This window comes from Quercus suber, unplaced genomic scaffold (genome assembly GCF_002906115.3).
Source record: "Quercus suber isolate HL8 unplaced genomic scaffold, Cork oak 2.0 scaffold_311, whole genome shotgun sequence".
Classification (NCBI taxonomy): domain Eukaryota; kingdom Viridiplantae; phylum Streptophyta; class Magnoliopsida; order Fagales; family Fagaceae; genus Quercus; species Quercus suber.
Window position 1 is genome coordinate 428608 of NW_027069767.1, and position 25962 is coordinate 454569.

Sequence of the window (25962 nt, forward strand, 5' to 3'; positions counted from 1 at the left end):
TAGGAAGACAGACCTTCCTCTTTCATATTTGCACTGTGTTAACTAAATTTCACTCCTAAATATACCAACAGAGAGAGAGAGAGAGAGATAATAAGAAAAACAAAAACAACAACTCTCTCTCTTTCTCTCTTTTCTCTGTGTTTGTCTTCTCCATATTTGTGTTATTGGGTTTTTGTTTGGGGTCAAGAAACTAAAAAATTATGGGCCGAGGAAGAGTTCAGTTGAGGAGGATCGAGAACAAGATCAACAGGCAAGTCACTTTCTCAAAGAGAAGGTCAGGTTTGTTGAAGAAAGCCCATGAAATCTCTGTGCTTTGTGATGCTGAGGTCGCCTTGATTGTGTTCTCTACCAAAGGGAAGCTCTTTGAGTACTCTACGGATTCTTGGTAAGAGAAATATTTATTATTGTTGCTTTCATTTTTTGTTCTTCTTTTGTGTTCAATATAGAATATCATATCATACAGTCTTAGCTTTTTTTTTTTTTTTTTGTTTGGTCTTATTGGTTCAATGTATATAGAAGTCTCTCTTTTAGTCTTCTTTGAGGCCTCCTTTCTTGACAAAAAGACCATCTTTTTTTGTTTTTTTTGGTCAATACTATATGGTCTCTACTCTTGTTATTTTTTGATTGATATACCCTCATTTCTTGCTGCAAATTATATTCTTTTTGATGTGCTGGATGAAATGTTCAAGATTTAGAGAAACTATAATTCCATTGTTGTTTTAGGATTTATGTTTTCATTCTTGATTTTTGGGTGAAAACAACCCTTTTTGTGTAACAGATACTTTTAGACATATATACATGATACATACAATACATAAAGATTCTTTTCCGTCCAATTATCCTATGTTTTCTACGGAGAGAGAGAGAGAGAGAAAGAGAAAGAATCTATGGCAGATTTGTTAGGTTTAAACGTAGCATTCCACATTATTTCAGGTGTTTCTTGCTGTACATGGGATTGACTTAAAAATTCTTATTCCTCTCTTCTTTGTCCTCTCTAAAGGAGATTAGCAGATTAGGGGGTTTGTTTAGTTGCGTTTTAAGAAAATAGATTTAATTTTTTTTTAGTTACACAATAAAATGTTACAAACAAACTTTTATTCAATGTTTTATTTTTCTTAAATTGAAGATAGAAAACAGTAAATCTTCTCTAAAAAAGAGAAGAACCACTCTGTAACTTTGATTTGTCTGCATGACTGGACATAAAGTTGACACCTACACACGGAGAGTGTACACACATAGGAGCATGGTTTTGTAACTTGGCACCGATTTCTAGGGGAAGTTCAAGAAAATAATGTATTGTTAAAGTTCCTCCCTAGCAAAACATGTAACTAAAAAACGAAAAAAAAAAGATTTGCCTGCAAAAAAAGAAAAAGAAAAAAGAAAGAGATTGTAATTCATTGTAACCGGAAGACAAAAGCATGTAGGCACATACAATTAGTAATACTATCATGAGCTTATGAGCCAAAATTACACAATTGAATGGTACATCTAGCTTTCCCGTGACATGAGTACAGTTTTGAAACCCATCTAACAAAAAGAGGGTACAATTTTGAAAAGTAAAGATATGTACATCACTTTTAGTACAATTTGTTGTGACAATTTGCTACATGGCGGATTGGGATCGGTAAGGGTGTGTTAATGGGTCATGTGGGGACACACTCTTATTAATTATAATTCGTCATGTGATGAGTTGTGGCATAAAATTGTGTTAAAATAGTGTCCACATTACTCTTTTGAAACCCATTCAGCCAAAAAATTGTACACTTTTGAAACCTGCTGAGAAAAAAAAATAATGCATACATCCAAAAAAAATGGTGCATTTTTTTTTTAAACTCATTCAGCCAAAAAACAGTACAATAATAAAAACCCATTGAAAAAAAATCAAGGAAAAAGTTTACTTTAAACCAATTTGAAGCTATTAAAAAGACTATTTATGTTTAGTTTTTGTCACATGACTTTTTAAAAGAATCATGTGATTTGTTGAAATAATATACACGGATAATTTTATAAACTAGCACGTAGTAGATTAATAGGAGGAGATATTGTTTGAAGTTTACTTCTTCCTAAAATAAACTAAGAAGCAAAGGTATGGGTACACTATAATACGAGATATGGTGATTTATGAAAAACTAGGGTACAATGGAGATACGTGTATTGATTAATTATTAAGTATGTTTTTTATTTTATTTTATATATTATTAAGCATTTTGTTGTTCATATATTGTTAAACATATAGGATTATCAATTTAAGAGTAATAATGCTTAATGAAGTGAATTCATGGTCATTAAATGATGTTTAGAATACAAACTAATTGTTAGGTACAAGACATCATAGCTGTGATAATTGTGTGCAGTAGGTACTTGTACAAAATCAGTTAGAGCAAATCAGTTAGAGCAAGCATCAAAGTATTGTACATTGTTAGTTGGAGTGTGTGCTGTAATAAGGAGTACCAACAGTAAGACAATAACTAGTATAAAGACTGAAATGATTGTAACAGAAGGGATAATAAGAATACATTTACTTAGCTCTCATTGAGACTAACTTGGAGGTTGATTCCCTCGAAGAATCAGTGGAGGACTAGTTCCCTCGAAGAACTACCATATTGAGTGAGTAAGAGAATTAGAGAGTGAATTACTAAGGACTCTACCATTTGGTATCAGAGCCGATTCAGCCATGGTGCAAGAAACCAGATATTCTCTGTTGAGTGACTCTGTTTCGCTGGTACAACAGAGATTGGATGATCATGCTTCTACCATGGAGATTATTTCAAGAAGATTGGAACAATTGGATAGCAATTTCAAAGGAATGCAAGCTATGATGGAAGAGAGGTTACCAGCAGTACAGCAACCAGTTAATCAAGGGGAAAGAACAGCTCATCACCAAGAAAATCGATGTCCTGAAGCAGAGGTGCTGCAACAGCCTATGCGCCATCCACGACCTGAGGTTGGTGCTCTAATTCCTAGGCCTATTAGGTTAGAATTTCCCAGATTTAGTGGTGGTGATCCTTCTGCTTGGATCTTTAGGGCTGTGCAATTTTTTCAAAAAAAATATATATATATATATATATAAATAAATAAAAGGAAAAAAAAAAGGAAAATAACATATTCAATAAGATATATATAAGGGACCTACTGTCTGAGCTCATATCTCACTCCATAACCCTCCATATTAGGAAAAATGTGGGCCCAACACATGATTGATGGCAGGGCCATGAGTTCAAGAATATTTGTAGACCAAAAAAATTATAACTTTTCCATTTTTTTCATTGTAAATTGTTTTTTGATGTAAAATATTTTCAGTTAAAAATGTTTTCGGAAGAAAATGTTCTTTTTCCCGTAGTGTTTAGTTACATTTTGAAAGTGCTCCCAAAAAATATGTCAAGTGTTTGAAATAATGTAAAATGAAATAAAGAAAAAAAGAAAAAATCACCTCTCACAACTCATTCCACCTACACACATTCTACCAGATCCATACACGTAATCCACCCGCCTAAATGTGACCTCTGATCCCCCATATCCTTTTTAAAATATATTGTTTTCCTTTTTAAATTGGATGAGATTTTTTGTTTGTTTGGGGCTCATTGGATATGAAGGTGAAGAGTTTGGAGGTAGAGAGAGAGTGGAGCTTAATTAACGAAGGAAAACCAAATTTGGAGGGAGATAGGTTTGGTAATTGAGGACAAAATTGGGAAATGCCCCATTTGGGTAAAAATAGCAGCATAATGCCCTTTTCTCCAAACTATATAGGAAAATGCCCCTCTTTTGTAACTCGATTTTCTCAAAATCGAGTTATAAAAAAAAAAAATTCTGGAGCCCTATAGCGGCGTTTTTAAGGACCTATAGTGACAATTTCAGGATCTATAGTGACGTTTTGTAACTCGATTTCCATAAAATCGAGTTATAGGCAATTTTTTTAATTTTTTTTACCTATAACTCGATTTCTTATAAATCGAGTTAAAAAACGCCACTATAGGTCCTAAAAAGGTCACTATAGGCTCCTAAAAAACGCCGCTATAGGGCCTAACTCGATTTTGAGAAAATCGAGTTACAAAAGAGGGGTATTTCCCTATATAGTTTGGAGAAAATGGCATTATGCTGCTATTTTTACCCAAACGGGGCATTTCCCAATTTTGTCCTGGTAATTGAAAACCGAAGAGGAGTTTGACCAATGACAGAACTAAACTGGGGGTTGAATGACTAAGAGCAGTTTTGATGGACTGGATTGTTTGTCCTAAACATGAATGGCAGCCCCATTAGGGTGGTGATCAAAGACTACATAATTGTGTCTGTGGAAATAAAAATTATGTATTGTTCAAATAAACGTCCAAGGGTATTTATAGGCAAAACGTGAATTTCTTGGGAAGAGACATATTTGCATGAACCAATAGAATATAATCGTAATATATAATCACATGCAACTTTTAATTAAGCACGTAAATTATTTTTTTTTTATTTTTTTTTTATTTTTTGAGAAGAGAAGTACTTGACTTTTACTTACTTTTAACTGCCAAATACTACTCTTTTGCGAAATATTTTGTAATATACCATTATTTGTGAAACATTTAACAACCTATTATTTTTTTGAAATTCGAGTTTGTAAAACTCGAGTTTAATTTTTTTGAAAAAATAGCCTTCAAAATTTCCGAAATTGTTTTTATGGAACTCTAGTTCATGGAACTCGAGTGTTAGGTATAAGACATCACATCTGTGATAATTGTGTGCAGTAGGTACTTGTACAAAATCAGTTAGAGCAAGCATCAAAATATTGTACATTGTTAGTTGGAGTGTGTGTGCTGTAATAGGTGTACCAACAGTAAGACAATAACTAGTATAAAGACTGAAATGATTGTAACAGAAAGAGAACAATAAGAATACATTTACTCAACTCTCATTGAGAATAACTTGGAGGTTGATTCCCTCGAAGAATCAGTGGAGGACTAGTTCCCTCGAAGAACTACCATATTGAGTGAGTAAGAGAATTAGGGAGTGAATTACTAAGGACTCTAACATTTGGTATTAGAGTAGGTTCAGCCATGGTGCAAGAAACCAAATATTCTCTGTTGAGTGACTCTGTTTCGCTGGTACAACAGAGACTGGATGATCATGCTTTTACCATGGAAATTATTTCAAGAAGATTGGAACAATTGGATAGCAATTTCAGAGGAATGCAAGCTATGTTGGAAGAGAGGTTACCAACAGTACAACAACCAGTTAATCAAGGGGAAAGAACAGCTCATCACCAAGAAAATCAATGTCTTGAAGCAGAGGTGCTGCAACAGCCTATGCGCCATCCACGACTTGAGGTTGGTGCTCTAATTCCTAGGTCTATCAGGTTAGAATTTCCCAGATTTAGTGATGGTGATCCTTCTGCTTGGATCTTTAGGGCTATGCAATTCTTTCGTTACTATGAAATACCTGAGGAAGAAAAGATCTGGAATTCTTCTTATCATCTTGATGATGAGGCATTGATATGGTTCCAAGATTGTGAGAGATCTTTGGATTCTTGGGAGACCTTTGTCAGGGCCATTCAAGTTAGATTTGGACCTTCATCATATGATGATCCCATGGAAGCCTTAACCAAGTTAAAACAGATTACTACTGTGGCTGCTTACAAGAGCCAATTCGAGATGTTAAGTAACAGAATTAGGAACTTATCTGAATCTCACAAGCTTAGTTGTTTTTTGAGTGGTTTAAGAGATGAAGTAAGATTGGCAGTGAGGATGCAAAATCCAAGAACTCTGAATGCTGCCTTTGGGTAAGCTAAAATTCAAGAAGAATATTTGTCCACTTGCAAGAAGGTCTATAGGCCATTTTCTAAGTTTAGCAGAAGCAGTTGGCAAGAACAACCAATGGAAAAATCTGACAGTAAGAATGAGTCTAAGGCAAGAGTTCCTATACAAAAGATTACTTCAACTCAAATGGAAGAAAGAAGAAAAAAGGGTCTGTGTTACTATTGTGATGAGAAATGGCAGCCCAAACACAAGTGTAAGGGTCTGAAGCTGTTCATGATAAAAGAAGTGCAAGAGGTTAATGAAGTTGAAATTGTCGAAGTGGGGGATAATGCAGAATTTCAGTTAGATCAAGCTGATATTACTTTATATGCTCTGTTGTGCAGCCCTTCACCAGGAACTATGAGGGTTTTGGGTTAGATTAAAGGGCATTGGGTTGTGATACTTTTGGATACTGGAAGTTCTCATAATTTCCTTGATTTTGTGTTGGTTAAAACCTTGCAATTGGCTATAGATACTACAAGGATTTTGGAGGTTAGGGTGGCTAATGGAGAATTGATCAGAACTAAGGGTGAATGTAAAGATTTGTTGATCAAAATGCAAGGCACAGACTTCTTGGTGGATCTGCATGTTTTAACATTGGGGGGTTGTAATGTGGTTTTAGGCACCCAATGGTTAAGTACACTTGGTCTGATCAGTTGGGATTTTAAACAATTGAAGATGGAGTTCTTGCATCAAGGTTCGAAGGTGTGGTTGCAAGGCATCAAGCCCACAGGTTCAGTCATACAAGCTGGAGATCAGTTTCTTAAACAATCAAACCAGAAGGGGCTGCTTCTGCAAATTGTGTCACAGCACCCACTGGAGTCATCTGCACAGCAGCTTCTTCCACTAGAGGTGCAGTCCTTGCTAGAGGATTTTGCTGTGGTTTTTGAGGAACCAAAATGCTTACCATCATGTAGAGGACATGAGCACCAGATTGTTCTCAAGCCAGGAACTCAACCAATATGTCAGAGACCATACAGGTACCCTTTTTATCAGAAATCAGAAATTGAGAATATTGTTACAGACCTACTTAACTCTGGTTCTATTAGAAATAGCCAAAGTCCATTTGCATCTCCTGTTTTATTAGTAAGGAAAGCATATGGTAGTTGGAGAATGTGTGTGGAGTATAGAGCTCTCAATAAAGATACAGTGAAGGATAAGTTTCCTATTTCTGTGGTGGATGAGCTATTGGATGAAATAAGTGGTGCTTGGGTATTTTCTAAGTTAGATTTGAGATCGGGCTATCATCAAATTCGAATGAAAGAGGAGGATATTGAGAAAACAGCATTTAGAACTTATGAAGGCCATTATGAATTTTTAGTTATGCCCTTTGGGTTGACTAATGTTCCTTTAACCTTTCAATCTCTCATGAATGATGTATTCAAACCATTTCTTAGGAAGTTTATGCTGGTGTTTTTTGATGATATACTAGTGTATAGTCCTGATTTGAGTTCTCATGTCTTGCATCTCAAAACTGTTTTACAAGCTTTACTAAACAATAAGCTTTTTGCCAAAAGAAGCAAATGTGCCTTTGCATGTTCTGAAGTTGAGTACTTAAGGCATATTATTTCTAGAGAAGGGGTGCAGCCAGATTCTAAGAAGACAGCAGCCATGTTAGATTGGCCTATTCCTAAGACTGTGAAGTCCTTGAGGGGTTTCCTTGGTTTAACTGGATATTATAGGAAGTTTATTAGAAATTATGGTCTTATTGCTGCCCCACTTACTACTTTACTCAAGAAAGATGCATTTGAGTGGAATGAAAAGGCTGATTTGGCATTCCATAATCTTAAAGAGGCTGTTTCTCATCCTCCAGTCCTTGCTTTACCAGATTTTTCTCAGCCTTTCTTGGTAGAATGTGATGCTTCAAGTTATGGTATTGGAGCTGTGTTAATGCAAGCAAGTCGACCAATTGCTATTCATAGTCAAGCCTTGAAAGGCAGGAGCATTCATTTATCCACTTATGAGAAGGAGTTACTTACTTTGGCTACAGCAATAAAGAAGTGGAGACCATACCTATTGGGTAAACCATTTGTTATTAAAACAGATCATCAAAGTTTGAAACATTTGTTGGAGCAAAGAATTGGAACTCCTATGCAACAGAAATGGATCACTAAGTTGCTGGGATACTCTTTTGTTATTGCCTATAAGAGAGGGAAGGAAAATGTTGTAGCTGATGCCTTATCTAGGAAACCGAGGAGTGAGAACCTTGATGAACATCAGGTACTTTCAGAGGCAGTTAGCAGTTTGTTTTGTATTGATTTCCAAGTTGATTCCAATAGCTGTTTGTTTCTCATTTCCTTTCCTACTCCTACTTGGATTGACGAGCTTAAGGCTAGTTATCATGGAGATGCAGAGGTCCAACAAATTTTGCAGTCCATTACTGGCAGTTCTGAAGCTTCTGGCAAGTTCAGTTTGCAGAATGGTTTGTTGCTTTACAAGGGTAGAATTTTTTTGGGCAGAAGCTGCAGTTTGAAGTCTAAAGTGTTGAGCTTGGTGCATGACAGTCCTTTAGGTGGGCACTCAAGCTATTTGAAAACTTTTCATAGAGCCAAAAGGGATTGGTTTTGGTGGGGAATGAAACAAGATTTAAAGGACTATATTAAATGCTGTGATATATGCCGGAGAATCAAACATGAAACCAGTAGGCCTGCTGGTCTTTTACAACCCTTGGCTATTCCTCATACTCCTTGGACCTCTATCAGTATGGATTTTGTGGAAGGATTGCCCAAATCTCAAAAACAGGATGTTTTGCTTGTGGTAGTGGATAGACTTACTAAGTTTGTTCATTTCATCCCTTTATCCCATCCCTATACAGCTGCTAAGGTTGCTTCTTTGTTCATGCAACACATATTCAAGTTACGTGGGATGCCTAACTCTATAGTTAGTGATAGGGACCCTATCTTTACTTCTAAGTTTTGGGAGGAATTATTTAGATTGCAAGGGGTTGAGTTGGTTATGTCCTCTACCTATCACCCTCAATCTAATGGCCAGACAGAGGTGGTCAACAAAAGCCTTAAGCAGTATTTCAGAGCCTTTGCAAGAGACAAACCTAAGCAATGGGTGGAGTGGTTGCCTCTAGCTGAGTTTTGGTTTAATACCAACTATCATACAGCTACTAAACTTACTCTCTTTGAAGCTCTTTATGGGTTTCAACCACCCACACTTTTGGATTATATTCCTGGACTTACTAAGGCTGCTGTTGTTAAGGAGTATTTGCAGGATAGACAGCAGATTTTGAGTCTTCTCAAGACTAATTTAGTTGCTGCTCAGGACAGAATGAAACTTCAGGTTGACAAGCATAGGGTGGAGAGACACTTTGAGGTGGGGGATTGGGTTTTCTTCAGGTTGCAGCCCTTTAAACAGCAGTCCATTCGATTAAAGAAGGTTGGGAAATTGGCGCCTAAGTTCTTTGGCCATTTTCAAGTTCTACAGAAGATTGGCTCTGTTGCTTATAAGCTGGACTTACCTCCAACTTCATGCATCACCCAGTTTTTCACGTCTCATGCCTGAAGGCTAAGCTTGGTCAGCACATCACTCCTATTCCTACACTACCACCAGTGGATTACCAGGGTCACTTCTCTCCAGAACCAGTTGCAATATTGCAGCAGAGATCAGTCCAGTTAAGGAGGCAGAGACAGGTTACTGAGGTTCTTGTGCAGTGGGATGGCTCTTCACCAGAGGATGCTACTTGGGAGCTCCTTCACACGCTGCAGCACCAATTCCCTCACCTTGTGGGCAAGATTCTTTAAAAGGGGAGGGTAATGTTACGTACAAGACATCACAGCTGTGATAATTGTGTGCAGTAGGTACTTGTACAAAATCAGTTAGAGCAAGCATCAAAATATTGTACATTGTTAGTTGGAGTGTGTGTGCTGTAATAGGTGTACCAACAGTAAGACAATAACTAGTATAAAGACTGAAATGATTGTAACAGAAAGAGAATAATAAGAATACATTTACTTAGCTCTCATTGAGACTAACTTGGAGGTTGATTCCCTCGAAGAATCAGTGGAGGACTAGTTCCCTCGAAGAACTACCATATTGAGTAAGTAAGAGAATTAGAGAGTGAATTACTAAGGACTCTAACATCGAGTACCATAAAAAATTTTCAAAATTTTTCCATGATACTTGAGTTCCATGAACTCGAATACCATGAAAAACTTGGGTACCCAAAAAGTAGTGAATTTTTCAAATATTTTCAAAATAGTGGTAGATTGATATATATTTCGGTAAATAATACTATTGTGCTATTTTGGCCTACTTTTAACATCTTCCAAAAATTGTGCATGTGCATGTGCTAGTGCTAGTATCTATTTTTCCCATCAAAATTCTAAGAACCTAGCACATGTGAATTTTGCTACAACAACATTATGGCGTATGTGAAATGAACCCTTAGGCTTGGCTGCTGGCCTTGTGCCATGTCACCATGCGTTGTCAACGTAGTCATTATAATGCATTAGACTCCTATATTAATTAGTCGCCTATGTTTAATTCATTTTATTTTCTAACTAACTAAATGATTCTCAAGATTCCAATTCTTAAGAATTTGTAATATACTTAATCTTTTTTTTATTTTTTCTACCCTAAGTACATATCTTTCATTTCCAATTTTTACAAATATGTTACATTGTTTTGATAATTGGCAATTCACTGTTAGGCCATGTCTTGTATCAGTTGTTTTTGTTTTTATTTAAATAGATGTCCGACTATAAATGGAGCGTAACCTATAAAAAGTTGTAAAAGAGAAAAAAGAAAAAAGAAAAAAAAAAAAAAGCGCAAAATGGATTTTTTTTTTTTTTCTTTTCAAATTTGAGTTGAATCCTAAATATACAAAATGTAATAGAACAATTTGTTGGACTTTATTGAAAGAGAAAGTAATTTTCAAATTCTACTACCAAAAAAAGTGAGAGGTATATATGTTTTTTGTTTTTGTTTTTACCTTTTGTTTTGTTTTTTCAGTGGAAAAGGACATCAATGGGGGAAAGGCAGTTTTTGCAGGAGCCCGGGGAGCTATTGTCCCCACAGCTCGACTCTTCTGCTCTGCCCTTTTATTCAAGTTTAGATTTGATCCAAGGGTGAATTTGCATTTTTCATCCAAGAAAGAGATCACATCATCAAGATGCAATATTACATTGTACACCCTCATGTCAAGTGCTAATTCAATAAGAATTCATCTCTTCATGCTAAGATTTCTACAAATACAAAAAATTTCATTATAATTGGGTTTTCAAATTTTTATAGTTTCTTATTTAAGTCCATCACTAACATCAATTTTTAATCAATTAATAACAATATGTGACGTCACTAATTGTGAAATTTGTTGTAACCCTATTCTCTAGAGTAATTGACCATATTATGAACTGAACACGAGTGTTGGGCTGTGGAATCTGACTAATTGGCTTACTAGACAGGGCCTCCTACGTCTTGTAGTTGTCTGAACTAGCCCAAGTTTTATACATTTATGTGCAAGGGCCTTTTTTTTTTTTTTTTTTTTTTTTTTTTTTAAGGCTGACAAGCATAGAGTGGAGAGACACTTTGAGGTGGGGGATTGGGTTTTCCTCAGGTTGCAGCCCTTTAGACAGCAGACCATTCGATTAAAGAAGGTTGGGAAATTGGCACCTAAGTTCTTTGGCCCTTTTCAAGTTCTGCAGAAGATTGGTTCTGTTGCTTATAAGCTGGACTTACCTCCAACTTCATGCATTCACCTTGTTTTTCACGTCTCATGCTTGAAGGCTAAGCTTGGTCAGCACATCTCTCCTCTTCCTACACTACCACCAGTGGATGACCAGGGTCACTTATCTCCAGAACCAGTTGCAATATTGCAGCAGAGATCAGTCCAGTTAAGGAGGCAGAGACAGGTTACTGAGGTTCTCGTGCAGTGGGATGGTTCTTCACCAGATGATGCTACTTGGGAGCTCCTTCACAGGCTACAGCACCAATTCCCTCACCTTGTGGGCAAGGTTCTTTAAAAGGGGAGGGTAATGTTAGGTACAAGACATCATAGCTGTGATAATTGTGTGCAGTAGGTACTTGTACAAAATCAGTTAGAGCAAATCAGTTAGAGCAAGCATCAAAGTATTGTACATTGTTAGTTGGAGTGTGTGCTGTAATAAGGAGTACCAACAGTAAGACAATAACTAGTATAAAGACTGAAATGATTGTAACATAAGGGATAATAAGAATACATTTACTTAGCTCTCATTGAGACTAACTTGGAGGTTGATTCCCTCGAAGAATCAGTGGAGGACTAGTTCCCTCGAAGAACTACCATATTGAGTGAGTAAGAGAATTAGAGAGTGAATTACTAAGGACTCTACCACTAATATCCAAAAGAGTAAATAAAAGATAATTAGATAAGTTTTCAACATTGAAATTAGAGATTAAATTCTATAAAGATGTGGTGTAAAATCCAAGTTTTATACTTAACAATCCCATTTTTGTCACACCATCTTATCACATATTAAAGAGTAGGCACAACCACACACAATCAATTCTAATACCTATTTGAAAATTCAACTCAAGTGAGAGTTTATTGAAATATTATTAGGTGTAGTAGGATGTATAAAGTTTTAAGTAAATAATTGATGTGGAAATTTCTAATTAGATGGTGTAAAATATGAGTTTTACACCTTATTTTTACTAAATTCGGACTCTTGAAATAAATATATATAAAAAATATAAATAAAAATCTTTACACATTGTTGGGCTATCTCTTACTATTGGGGAGTTGGGTTACAACAGTATGTGAGCGGTATGATGCGAATTGGAAATCCTAAAGATATCCAATTTGATACATATGATCATATTTGGGTGCTTGAACAAAAATAGATTATCTTACTAGAAAATAAGCCTCTCCCTTGCCTGAGCTACTTTTTAACAGAGTTGAGTTCACGGGATTATTTAAAAAAATAAAAAATAAATAAAGAGTTCACGGGATTATTTCACCAATATAATGATGATCAGTTCTAGATAGAAAGAGGGAACTTGTGATTTTGGTTAAGGGTTGATTTGGTTGGCTAGGAGCTGATCTTTGGGAAGGATTAATGTCTTACTTATCACAAAGATCACCTCATTTCCACCCTCCTTTGTAATCAAGTAATGTGTGTGTTCTATGAAGAAAATGAACTAGTTTTCTTTTGTGTTTTTTTTTTATTCTTCAGCGCCACCATGTCTCATATCCTAGTGTGCAGTGGATCCCACCATATGCCCAGCATCTCTCGTACCAATGTAATAAAAAAGAAAAAAGAAAAATAAAAGGAAAATAGTGATACTTCTTTTGGACCCTTTTGCATATAGGTTGCCCATTACATGTAACATACATATATTTGAGTTTTTGAACTGCAATCATAACTTAAAAATCAAATTATGTGTATAGTGTGTGCAATAAAAATTACCATTTTTGTATTGTAAATTTTAATAGAAATTACAATTGCATGCACGTGGAATATCTAGCGTCTAAGTCCAATAGTAACCTAGATAGAGTCCTCTATTGCTCTTTTTAACGTTTATTCTTTATAAGAAATGCTATGTTAACAATATTTTCATAATACTTTCACAATAAATTTTATATGTCAAGTTGTTATTAATTGTTATGGCTAGGCAAAAAGTAATTTAAGTTGTGAATTCAAATTAGAACCAATAAGAGTAATTGCACTAGTCCATGGAAAATAGAGAAAGTGGTGAATTTTACACATTTTTCCTCAAAAACTACCCTTGTAAATGGGTCTATAACACTGTACATATCCAAAAATACTACAGTAATCGAGCATATTTACATGGTTACTGTAGTTTGTATTTGATTATTAAATCAATTTTTTTCTGTCTCCTCTCTTCGTTCTCTTGCTTCCTTGACTCTTTTAGTCTCTCTATTCCCTTGCTCTCTAGCTTCCTATCTCCAACGGAAAACCCATTAAAAAACCAAATCAACCCAAAACCCATCTCGAATTGCCGCTGCCATGGAAGCTTGGGAGGAGTGTTCGTCGCTGCCAAGAGCGAGAGTGAAGATCGGACCATATCCACCCAAATTGGGTCTATGATGGTTCAAGGATCGGGTTTTGACCACTATTTGTGGTGGTGCTGTTGATCTTCGCTGCCATTGGTGTTGGCGAAGGCTTTGGGGCTCTCAGCCTTAGACGGAGCTCAAGCCGAGCTCTGGCTATGGAAGATTGTGAGGGACAGTTTTAGAGATAGAGAGGAGTGGTTCTATGGTCGGGCTGTGGAGAAGAGAGAGAGTATTGTTCTAAAAAATGAAAACATAGTGTATAATAAAATAATAAATGATTATTTAAAAAAAACATAGTGTATAATAGATGAACTGATGTAGGTGTTTTTGCAAAATTTTTTTGTAAAATAAAAAAAAAGTGGGTTCTTAGTGTAAAACAGATAGAAAAATTTTACATATACTGATGTTGATGCTCTAACAATTTACTGGCTATAATTTGTTGTGAAATAATGAAAATGTTGTAGCCGTGACACTTTTTATTCTTTATTGTTTATAAATGTTCCATTCTTATCTCGAAGCAATAATTTTGCAATTTTTGCTCTTCGAAAAAAAAAATTGCAATTTTTATATTGTAATAATTAGACAATAATTATAGAAGTTATTATAAGTATTTATTAAGCTTGTATTTATATAAGTAAAATGAAAGATTTTATTTAACCAAAAATGATACTCCCTATTTTACTTTTTAGAGCAATGTCATGTCCACAATATTTACACAACAAATTCTATGTGGCCGGTTGTTATTAGTGGGTAAAAAATTAATTTTCTATTATATGAAATTCGATAACTATGATAGTTATAAATAGACATTTATTATTATTGTGTTTGTATATGAAATTATATTCTACCATTTGAAAACCTTTATATTTACGACTCTAAAAAACACATTGAAATATAATTATAATGGATATAAAATTGAGAAAAATACAATGCTCAAGTAGTATAATAATTAGTGGGACCCATTATTATGTGATAGGAAAGAATATGTCATTATTGCACTAAAATGTACTGTATAATTAGGTGGAGTTTGGATAGCGTTTTTTAGCTTGCATTGCACGTTTGCATTTATTTTTGTGGGTCCCCTGTACTGTTTACTTTTCAGCAAAAACAATTTTAAAATTGGATCCCACGGCACTATTCACATATTTAAAAATTATTTTGTTACAGTATTTTCAGTAAGAAGAGTATCCAAAGAGACCTTTGAGCTTAAAATTGTGAGGCCTACAAACCTTTTGTGGCACAATTTTAAAGGTCTGACAAAAGTAAAATTGTTTGGTCTTACATAAATTATTATATAGATAAGAAAATTATTCAAGATTTTGGGAGTGATAATCGCTCCACCCACATGAATAGTAGAATATCCCAACATAAATTTTTATCATGAATACGGGTACCATGTATAGAATCCACATGTAAGGTTTAACCAAAACAACGAATTCACATGAGTTGTACTTGGTGGTTGAGCCTAAAATTTGATTTTAGGGAGGCAAAATTTATTATCCACACATAAATGTATGAGGCAACTTGGAAAATAAAAAGCCAACCACAGTAAATGATATTTTAATGCATGAAATCTAAAAAATAAATAGCAAATTTGTATTGTGTTTATTATTTATTTATTTATATAAATTTGTGTAAATAAATAGATAAACTTGTGTTATTTTGGTAGATATATATTCATAAAATATTCAAATTGTAATAAATTTTTAGAACTATATCATGATCCTCTTTGCACTGAAAATTTCAAAGATTAATCTAAAAAATAATATCAAAATAGGCAGTTTGGTATGTAGTTATTTTCATAATTAATTACTTTACATACAACTTTTTGAAGAAAAATTAATTATTATATAAGAAATTTGAGATCCTATTATCAATTTTGTTATCATTTTGAAAAGAAACAATTTTTTTTTCCTTTTTTAATTAATACTCATTTCTTTAATCTTTTTCCCTATCCTTATTTTCCATTATAAATCTTGAACCTTAAAAGATATTAATAAAATAGGAAATATTTTTCTTTCTTAGTGAAGTTTGAACTATGAAAAGTATATAATTCATTAGTTATGACATTAAAAAAAAAAAAACTATATAAAAAATAAATGCATAAAGGAAATCCATTAATATATAACATTAAAAAAAAAAAAACTATATAAAAAATAAATGCATAAAGGAAATCCATTAATATATATATATATATTTATATATATAAGATTTTGGGTGGGGCTAAGGGGCAATTCTCACCCCACCCAATTGTACATTAGGTTTGTCTGCCTACTAAAAATCCATTCATATGAATCCTAGTTGGAATTTTGACTTTAAAAAAAGAAAAAAAAGAAAAAAAAAGAAGAATTTATTCAGGTGTAAAATGAAGAAACCCGTCATAGATAACGATATAGTGTGTTACTCTGTTAAAAAAATTATATTAAAATATCATTTAGTATTCACATGAATAATTATTTATTATTTTGATTGGTCTCATGTACTTGTGAGCACATTTATGCATGTCTTACATAAAAGTTTTTCACCCCTTAAAATCAGATATTGAATCTACCACAAATGAAACCTACAATTGTGTACATAATTTATTCAAATAGTTAGTATTTTTTTTTTTCTTTGTTGAGAATCAAGAGTTAGAAAATAATTATACTCGTAACATTGTTAGTAAAATCAGTGTATAATATTTTATTTTCATTTTTATGCCATACTTTTAAATGTTTTTTAATACCTTACAGCCAATAACCCCCCCTTTCCAACTTTTCTTTTTTTTTTAGAAGTTTTAACCTATGATGACCACTTCTGATGATAGCTCATTATCATTAAATCAAGGCACTAATCGGTTTTTTGTGTAGACAGGGATTGAACCCCTAAATCTCTTATTTAACAATAAAAAACTTTACTAGTTAAGCTAGCTGGAACTTACATCCCCTCCCCCTCCCCCTCCCCCAAAACCTCTTTCATTGAAGTGCTATACATTACTTATCACAATATTTACCATGGCCAGCTCCTTATAATCCAATAATTATTTTATATATATATTTGGTATACATATTTCTTTTTATGGCGTGTAGACTCCATACTTGTGTAAGACTCATGTAGTATAAGAGAAAGATGCATATATTGGATTAATAAAATACTTTCCTCTCATAATCAAGATTTTCTTTTAACTTATCATCATGAGTGGTGATTTTTAGTTAGAAAATGCTCCACTTTTGTTTAGGAAAATGATTTTTTCCAATTTTTTTTTTTTTTGGATTATTCTACACTACCATATCCCATGTCTCACACAGTGGAGTGTGTCTAAGATAGTCTAGGGAAATAACCACACCCTCACCCTTACCCCGGGAAAATCTATCATATTTGGGCTATATGTATTCACCCTTTCACATGGAATGCTCCCACAAGGGTGGTGTCCATCTTTATGTGAGAGTGTGAATACATGTAGTCGAAACATGTAATACCACCCTTTTTTTTTCTATGGTAGACTAGTGAAATTACAATATTTTGTTTATAATGGATGAAAGACAAAATTTGGCAATAAACTTAGTTGTAGTCTAAGGCTACAACTCCACTCAAAATATTTTTATTTAATATAACTTTTGACAAATCTACCATTGGATTACATTTTCTTTTTATATCCTCCATGCTTGCAAATTTTCCAAAAGATCAAATATTAATAGTTATGTTATCAATCAAATGTTTAAATTTCAAATTTTGTTGCTTAATATATAAAAAATAAGTTTATAAATTGAATAGTAAATAACATCTAATTAACATGAAATTGGACATATGTGTTAAGAATATATATAACATGCAATCTAACAGTTAGATTTTTAAAATTTGTAATCATGTTAATTTTTTGTAGGGTGTTATAGCCTTAGAGCATTCTCATTAGCTCGTACAAAAATTTCTATTTATTTTAGGATAAGATCTTATTTTTTTCTAATTTACACAACCACTTTTTAAAAACACCGATATTAGATTATCTATTACATACTTTATTGCATTAAAATATCAATTTTCTTAATTTCTTAATTGTTTTTCTTTCTTCATATATAACAACTATCATTCACTTTCTTTCTTTATCTTTAAGATATGTAAAGAAAGAATTAAAAAATAAATGTAAAATGAATAGTGTCGATGTAAATTTATATAAAAGGTATAACAACTTTGCAAATTTACATATTTTTAGTTTAATTGATGTGGATGATTTTTGGATTTGAACGTGTAAAATTAAGCACTTTTTCTATCGCATTGACGGGTACAAATGCTCTTAGATTACTACAAAGTTACAAAAGTTTTTAATAGAAATTACATGCGCGTGGTACATACGTTTCATCTTAGTCCTGCACTTTATGTTTCTCTCTTTCAGTCTTTCTTGTATTCTTCTTTGATTATAAATGCTTCGTTCAAGTCTCAAATCTAGGGATTATTATATATAATTTTTTTTATACAGGATTATTATATATAATTTTTTTTATACAGGATTATTATATATAATTATTATTCTTAATAATGTCCAGAATGAAATATGTACAATATATAATATTTACATATTTCAATTAACCTAAGGCAGAAAGCATGCAAAAATTTTGGCATAAAAAAAAAATAAAACGTGAATAAAAGTATGTACAAGTGCATTACCGTTTGAATGAAAAATTCAGGACACAAAGAACAAATTTATAGATTAGATCATTTTCTTGTTATATTTCAATTTAATAGCATATCTATTCTATCTTAGGATCTGTTTGTTTTAGCTTAAAATACTACTTCCTTTCACCACCATCTTGCGTGCATCTTTTTTAAAAACTACTTTTCAAAAGGTATAGTTGAACTTTTACGCAACATATCTTTTAAACAAAAGAAGCCAATAAAAATAAGTTCATCTAAAAAAACTCATAGTATAAAAGCTAATTATGTCAGAATTATAAAAAGTGAGAAAAAAAACTAATTTAGGGTATTATTTAAGTAATTTAATAAAGTAATTATGTATTTGTTCAATTATTTATCCTATTTTCAAGCAAACTAATAAAGAAAATTCATATTATTTAGTTTCTCATTTAATTTAAAATCTAATTATAGATTAAAAAATCTCATCATCTAAATTATTGGGAAATCTATTCTTAACGAATACAAAAGAGTAATCACATTATGAGGATTGTTTAGATTATTAAAAATAGATGAGTAATGCTAGAGATACAAAAATTATTTTATAAAAAAATTTACAAATGGCCGATATGGTAAGTAATAATTGGTAAATGAAAAAGTGATGCTAATGGTGAGTTTAGATAAAAACCAGTAAGAAGTTGGCCACAACATTAGTTTGTAAAAATGTTGTAAAATAGTTTGTGTCTGTAACGTTACTCGAAATAGATTATCATGCTATGGCATTTTGAGAATAATTATTCATTAAAATTAAATTTGTTATAACTACAAACTCCTTTTTATGTGCTTGAAGTTTTGATTCATCAACTGACTAATAGATTATCATGCTATTTCCTTTGATAACAGTATGGAAAGGATCCTTGAACGATATGAGAGATATTCATATGCAGAGAGGCGGCTTCTTGCAAATGATCTTGAACCAAACGTGTGATTTCTAATCCATTGAATAAATTTCAAATTCAAGAATCTTGTTAGATACAAGCTAACTCTAGCTTCTGACTGATGTGGCTTACAATTTTCTTATTTTCCTATTTCAAAAACCAAAATGGCAATTAATTTGGCATTGATTACAGATTGCAACTGCCACACCAGTTGGACAGGGAGTATAAAGAGTAAGTACAAAGAATGGTACTTTCGTTGACTAAACCCGTTAATTTTTTCTAGGGAAGCTGGAACCTTGAACATGCAAAGCTTAAAGCAAGGATGGAGGTTTTACAGAGAAATCAAAAGTACAAACTTGAATACAGGCAGTTGTGTACTTTGTTATAATGAAAGAAACAGCAGAGAAGTTTACTTACTTCCTCTTCTTTGCAGGCATTTCAGGGGAGAAGATCTTGATTCCTTGAGTCTTAAAGAGCTTCAGAGTTTGGAGCAACAGCTTGATTCTGCTCTTAAACATATAAGGACAAGAAAGGTAAAAATCATTGTAATAGTAAATGTTTTGGAGTTTTTGGTGTTGTGGTGTGAGCCAAAACTTTTATGGTTAATAAAATAATCTTTCACTTGCAGAACCAGGTTATGCACGAATCCATTTCAGATCTTCAGAAAAAGGTAAGCCCCAGCTGCCTCACCCTCATGTTTTATAACTGATGTAGCGGAGAACCACCTAACTAATAAATGTCAAACAATTTTCATTGTTATTCATGAGTATAGTTATCCTTTTTTTTTTTGGATAAACTCATGAGTTACTTTATCTAACTGATAAATGGCAGACAATTTTCATTGTTATTCATGAGTAATCATAGATGTGGTCCTTACAATTATTAACTTTGTATGGTCCTCTATTATGAAGCTGAAAACTTTATGGCCCTAAGCCATGCCTTATTGATGATGTCCTTGAATATAGACGTTAAATTTCTATTTCTTAATAGTTTAAGTTTTTAGGAGGATTGATAGGTATTTGGAGAATTAGTAATTTTAATATGAAATTAGAGCAAAAATTATGAGTTTGATCCCTGACTTTGACAAAATTTGGCTATAAACTTGGTCATAACCTAAGGCTATAATTCTATTTAATATTTTTTAATTAGATGTGAATTTTGATAAATCCACTATTGGATTACATTTCTTCATATATCCTCCATTCTTGCAAAATTTTTAAAATATTAAATATCAATAGTAATGTCATCAATCAAATGTTTAAATTTCAAGTTTACGTAGTTTAAAATTATGCATAAAAAATAAGTTTATGGGTCAAATAGTAAATAACAATTTATTGACATGAAATTTGATATGCGTGTCAAAAACATAAAGAGCATGCAATTCAACAATTAGATTTTCAAAATATATAACTATGTTAATTATTTTAGTGGGAATTGTAACTTTAGGTTACAACCAAATTTGTAGCTAAATTTAGTTCCCCTTACTTTACTCTACGTTTCATTTAAAATGTTAAAAATCTCATGTGTTAGGTCCCACTGGAATAAGATTTATATCTCAATAGAAAAAGAAAAAGAAAAAAAGAATAGATATTGTTGAGTCCCAATCTAGTCCCATATGAATTAACTAACAATTTCAATCAATCAAACTCTGAATAAATCCACAATTATAAAATCAATTGCAATATATTTTTCAAGAAATCTCAAATTTATATTCCTTGTGTAAAGAAAAAATCTTCTTTGGTCACACACACTCATTGTGCTCATTGCGGTTTCTTCTTCTTTTCACACAGACTCATTGTGCACTGCGATATACTCGTCTTTCTTCACTCTGCATCATTGAACAAAACCCCCCACAAATTCTACTTGATTTGTGTGCTTTTACCAAAAAAAAAAAAATATCAACAAAACCCAAACCTTTTTGTATCTCTCATTGTGCTACCTACCAAGCAAAAATTCATTTTCTTCTCTTGGTTTCATGTCCAATTCTATTATTTTTCTCTTCACCCCATAGGGGAGGATCCTTGGGCTAAAGTCATTAAATTCTTTACAGCACAATTTGTTTATAATACTTCAATTTCTATTCCTTGGTGGACAAGGATTACAATACTTCTATGAAAAGGAATATATTTTTCTTTCACTCAAAAGAATTTTTTTTGCATGTCAAAAGATATCCAAAAATAACTAAACTAATTTTTTCTTCTTTAACTAGAAAATCCAATTGACTTTCCAAACCACATTTGGAATCTGAGGCAATTTCGCAACAATTATTACACACCTTCTAAAGAGGAATGTTATTGCTCAATTTAAGGAACTGAAAATCCTAATGAATAACTATTACATATAACAAAGATATTGAGTTGTGATTCTAAAAAAAAAACAATATAATAAAGGTATAACTTGTTTGGAAGTAGGTTATTAAGCCAAACCAAGTCACGCTTTGGTACCAGTCTATTTATCCCTCTTTACTTTCTCATTCACTTAAATGATTTTAACATGGTAACAAGATGAAGCTCCTGTATGGTTCCCCCAAAGGCCACCAACTAGCTCATGTACTTCACCACAAAGTTGTCCTTTGTTGATGTCTTGCATATGCCATTCTTCGGTCACTATTTCCTTGTCATTTTGTCTTGTACTTCACCACATTCTTTGGTCTCCATGTGTCGTTTGTTGTTGCCAACTATCTCGCATTTTCTATATTTCATATCAGGCCTGATCCTCCATTCTGAGGTGTCTTCCAGCTTCTACCCTTTTTTTTTTTAGAATACTAGGGGTGTTTGGTACATGCATTTAAAAATATGTATTTTGTTGTTGGAAAACATGTGTAGAAATATGTGTGGGTGAAAAAATATGAAAATTCGTGTAATGTTGTTTAAAAACTGAAAATTATTGTTTGAAATGGTGTACCAAACACCTCCTATTTTAACACACACACATAGAGAAAGATCAGAAGATCTTAAAGAAACTGACAGTGCTGTATATTCAAAAGGGAAATAATAAAATACAATAAGTTAATACTATAAATACTTAAAAACCATGGTTGTATACTACTATGGATTATAGTAGTTTTGCAATTCAACATGCAATTATAATTTACATATTACCTTGTATTTCCTATATATATCACATACTCCATCCATTGTAATTTTCTACTGTGGACATAGGCCTTCAAGTTGAAAGTTGAAACATGCTAATTTTTATTTCTGCTCTTTATTTCTTGCTCTTTATCTCACTTGCTTTCTCAATTCATGCAATTTTTGGTAGTGTTTGGGCAAGTTTATTAATTTCTAGGAAATTCATTTTTGGACAAAGTTTGGCTACAAAATTAGTTGTAAACTTAGGCTACAACTTCATTTTTAAAAAAAAAACTAATATTACTACATATTTTGAAAACGACAAAGTTTAGCTACAAAATTGATTATAGCTTAAGGCTACAATCTTACCCAATATCTTTTTATTAAAGGTAAATTTTGATAAATCTACTATTGGATTACATTTTCTTCTTATATCTTCTATGCTTGCAAAATTTCTAGAAAATTAAAGATCAATAGTTATATCATCAATAGGTTGTTTAATTTGCAAGTTTTTATAGTTTAAAATTATGCATAAAATATAATCTTATAGATCATATAGTAACTAATATCCAATTAACACAATTTTACATGTGTATTAAAAGTGTAGAGAACATGCAATCTAACGGTTAGAGTTTTGAAAATATGCAATCTAACGGTTGTAGCTAAAATTTAATTATTGGATTGCATGTTCTTTATGCTCTTAACATACATGTCAATTTTTATGTTAATCGGATGTTATTTACTATATGATCCATAAACTTTTTTTTTTATATGTAATTTTAAATTACAAAAACATACAATCTAAACAATTGATTGATAACATAGCTATTTATCAAGAAAATGTAATTTAATGATGGATTTGTCAAATTTTACATTTAATAAAAAGATATTTAGTGAAGTTGTAACCTTAAACTATAGTCAAGTTTGTAGCCAAACTTTGTCTTTTTTTTTTTTTTTTTTTTTTTCATTTCTAATTTTCTATATCCAAAATGATATTTTTTGAAAATTGAGGATTCTTATTTTTATTTCTTCTTACTTCTCCTTCTCTATTAAAAAATGTATTTCTCTTATTTTATTTATTTTTCTTTTTTTTTTTTTTCTTTTTCCCTCTTTCTTAATTTTCTCCTTTAGCTTCAATGTGTGTGTGTGTTATTTTTCGATGTTGTTTCGCGGCTTTTTCAAGGGTTTCGTGGGTTACGATGATGTAAACAATGCTAGCTCTGACTCCCAACAAAATAAACAAAATATTTAATCGATATATTATCAATTTTTGTTAGCAAAATTGACGGCTGTGGCTCATAGTGAAATCAACCACAATTTTTCTACCAATTGATTTTCTGCCGTTGTTTTCTGCCGATGTTGGGTTTTCTTCATCAATCTAAGGTATAAAATGAGTTTTTATAATAACTTTGCTAGGAAGTATAGACACTTCACTTAGAATGCAGTATTTATATTATATTTGTGTCATACCGGTTATTTCAAATTATAATTTTTAAAAAATAACTAATGTTACAATATTGTACCTATATCTATGTCCGTATCCATGCTTCCTAGCAATTCCCCCCCCCCCCCTCTCTCTCTAACTTGCTACCTTAATTAAGTTTTTGTAAGTTTTTACGATCAAATTAGTTAATTTTGTTTACCAATGATCGTTTTTTTGTAAATTCATTAATCTACCCGAGTAGACCAGAGAGAACGGGCTCATTTAATCCTATTCAAATTTAGTTGTACTAATATAACAAGAAAAATTTTCAAATGATATGAACCCTTGAAATGAGCCAGAACCTCCATTTGCAAAGGGTTCACACTCTGTCCCGCTCGGTGGACACATTCATGCTAAGCCAAGGTCCTAAGTCTCCGAGTCATCCTATGCATTTTTTATGAATTCTACATCTATGGCCATATTGTTCACAGAAACGTTGAATATCTGATTTGTTCAATTTTTTTAAATATAATTATTGTAAATTTTGCTATTTTCTGTTGCTTTTGCAAATTCATCATATATGCTGGCTCTCCCTCTCTTTTTGTTGGGTAGTTGATGCATTTGGGTCTTGTATTGAGATTATTTTTTTCATCACATCTTTTTTTGTGGTGGAATCCCATTGGAAATGAGAATTTTTTTTGTTCTCATTGTGAATGAGTTTCTTTTTAGGGTAATTGTTTTTAAGTAGAGACTGTAATTATATTGGACTTATGTTTGGAATATAATAGAGTTATATTTTAGTTTTGTGTTATGCTTATTATTTAAAAAAATATATATTAATTGCATAATTTTTTTTATAATAAATCATTATTTAAAGTAAAAGATATTTTCTATAATGACATAACCAAATACAGTTATGTTCTTTTAAGACATTGCGTTTGGTATTATTTATTTATTTTTAATTTTTACCTATCAAAAAAAAAAAAAAATACCAAACGCAATGTCTTAAAAGAACGTATTAGGTCATAATGTATTTTTACATTAATATATAGGCTTACCAAACGCAACTTTAACGAGTGACCTTGAAATTCATGTTATTTGATGGGTTGCCTAACGTATTACATGACAGGATAAGGCATTACAGGAGCAAAACAACTCGCTTGCAAAAAAGGTAAACTTTTTATGGTAACAAATGTGAATTCTTCTTAGCACCAATGGCTTCAAATTTAAAAAAATATATGTTACATGATACATTTTGAGCAATCATTAGGTTAAGGAGAAGGAGAAAGAAATAGCCCAACAGGAACAATTATGGGAGCAGCAGAATCATACCTTGGAATCATCCTCCGTCCTTCCCCAACCGTTGCAGCCCCCCCAACCGTTGCAGCCTTGGAACATTGGGTCTCTCTCTCTCTCTCTCTCTCTCTCTCTCTCTCTCTCATTTGCAATGTGCATATACGCATGCATTATCTTATGTGTGCACTTGTGCATCTCACATGTGTATATGGAGTCGGTATCTGACCCTCTTACATAGGGATGAGTCTCACGCTCGTAGTCTGCTCCCATGTGAGGGAGCATTTTATATGCCCATTGTACCTGACAACATTTCATGTATATGATTTTGCTACTAATGTGAGTGGTTGGTTGTCTTTGTGCATATTCTTGTCATACATGGTATGCCTAATCAGATAAAATTTGGAAGCCTAAAGCATCATAAGAAAAATGATCAAGTGCATCGCTTATTAAATACTTTGTAGCATCAAAGCATTGAACCAGAACTTTGATTCTTATTCAAGATTTATTACATATGAAAATTAAAGAAGGTGAAACTATATGCAATGCAGCAGGTCTTACCAAGCAAGCGGCTATGGAAGAGAGGAAGAAACAACTCCATCTCAAAATCAAGCCAATACACTCCTACCCCCTTGGATGCTTCGTCATCTTAATCAATAGAATGACATATATAATATATATATATATATATACCCTCAAGGCTCGAGCTCCTATCTATGCAAATTTTTATGTCTCTTTGTGTGCTTAGATATGGATGTGATCCTGAATCTTTAACATTGTAAACTGTGTTGTATTGAATATTGATGCTTGATTGAACAGTCTCAAAATGTTTGTTACAATGCATGGCTTTGTGTACTTA

General features: G+C 32.5%; 1 protein-coding gene across 2 annotated transcripts; it reads left to right on the top strand.

Moving 5' to 3' along the window:
• LOC111991050 (truncated transcription factor CAULIFLOWER A) lies at positions 1 to 25962 on the top strand. 2 transcript variants are annotated; one of them, XM_065782712.1, is made up of 8 exons: positions 1 to 385; positions 19282 to 19360; positions 19600 to 19664; positions 19750 to 19849; positions 19945 to 19986; positions 24940 to 24981; positions 25081 to 25211; positions 25658 to 25962. In XM_065782712.1, the coding sequence occupies exons 1-8, from the start codon at positions 201 to 203 to the stop codon at positions 25761 to 25763; spliced, it is 750 nt and encodes a 249-aa protein (XP_065638784.1). In that variant the 5' UTR covers positions 1 to 200; the 3' UTR covers positions 25764 to 25962. The 2 variants fall into 2 exon arrangements, with proteins under 2 accessions (XP_065638784.1, XP_065638783.1); XM_065782711.1 differs by having other exon boundaries at positions 6 to 385; positions 25655 to 25962.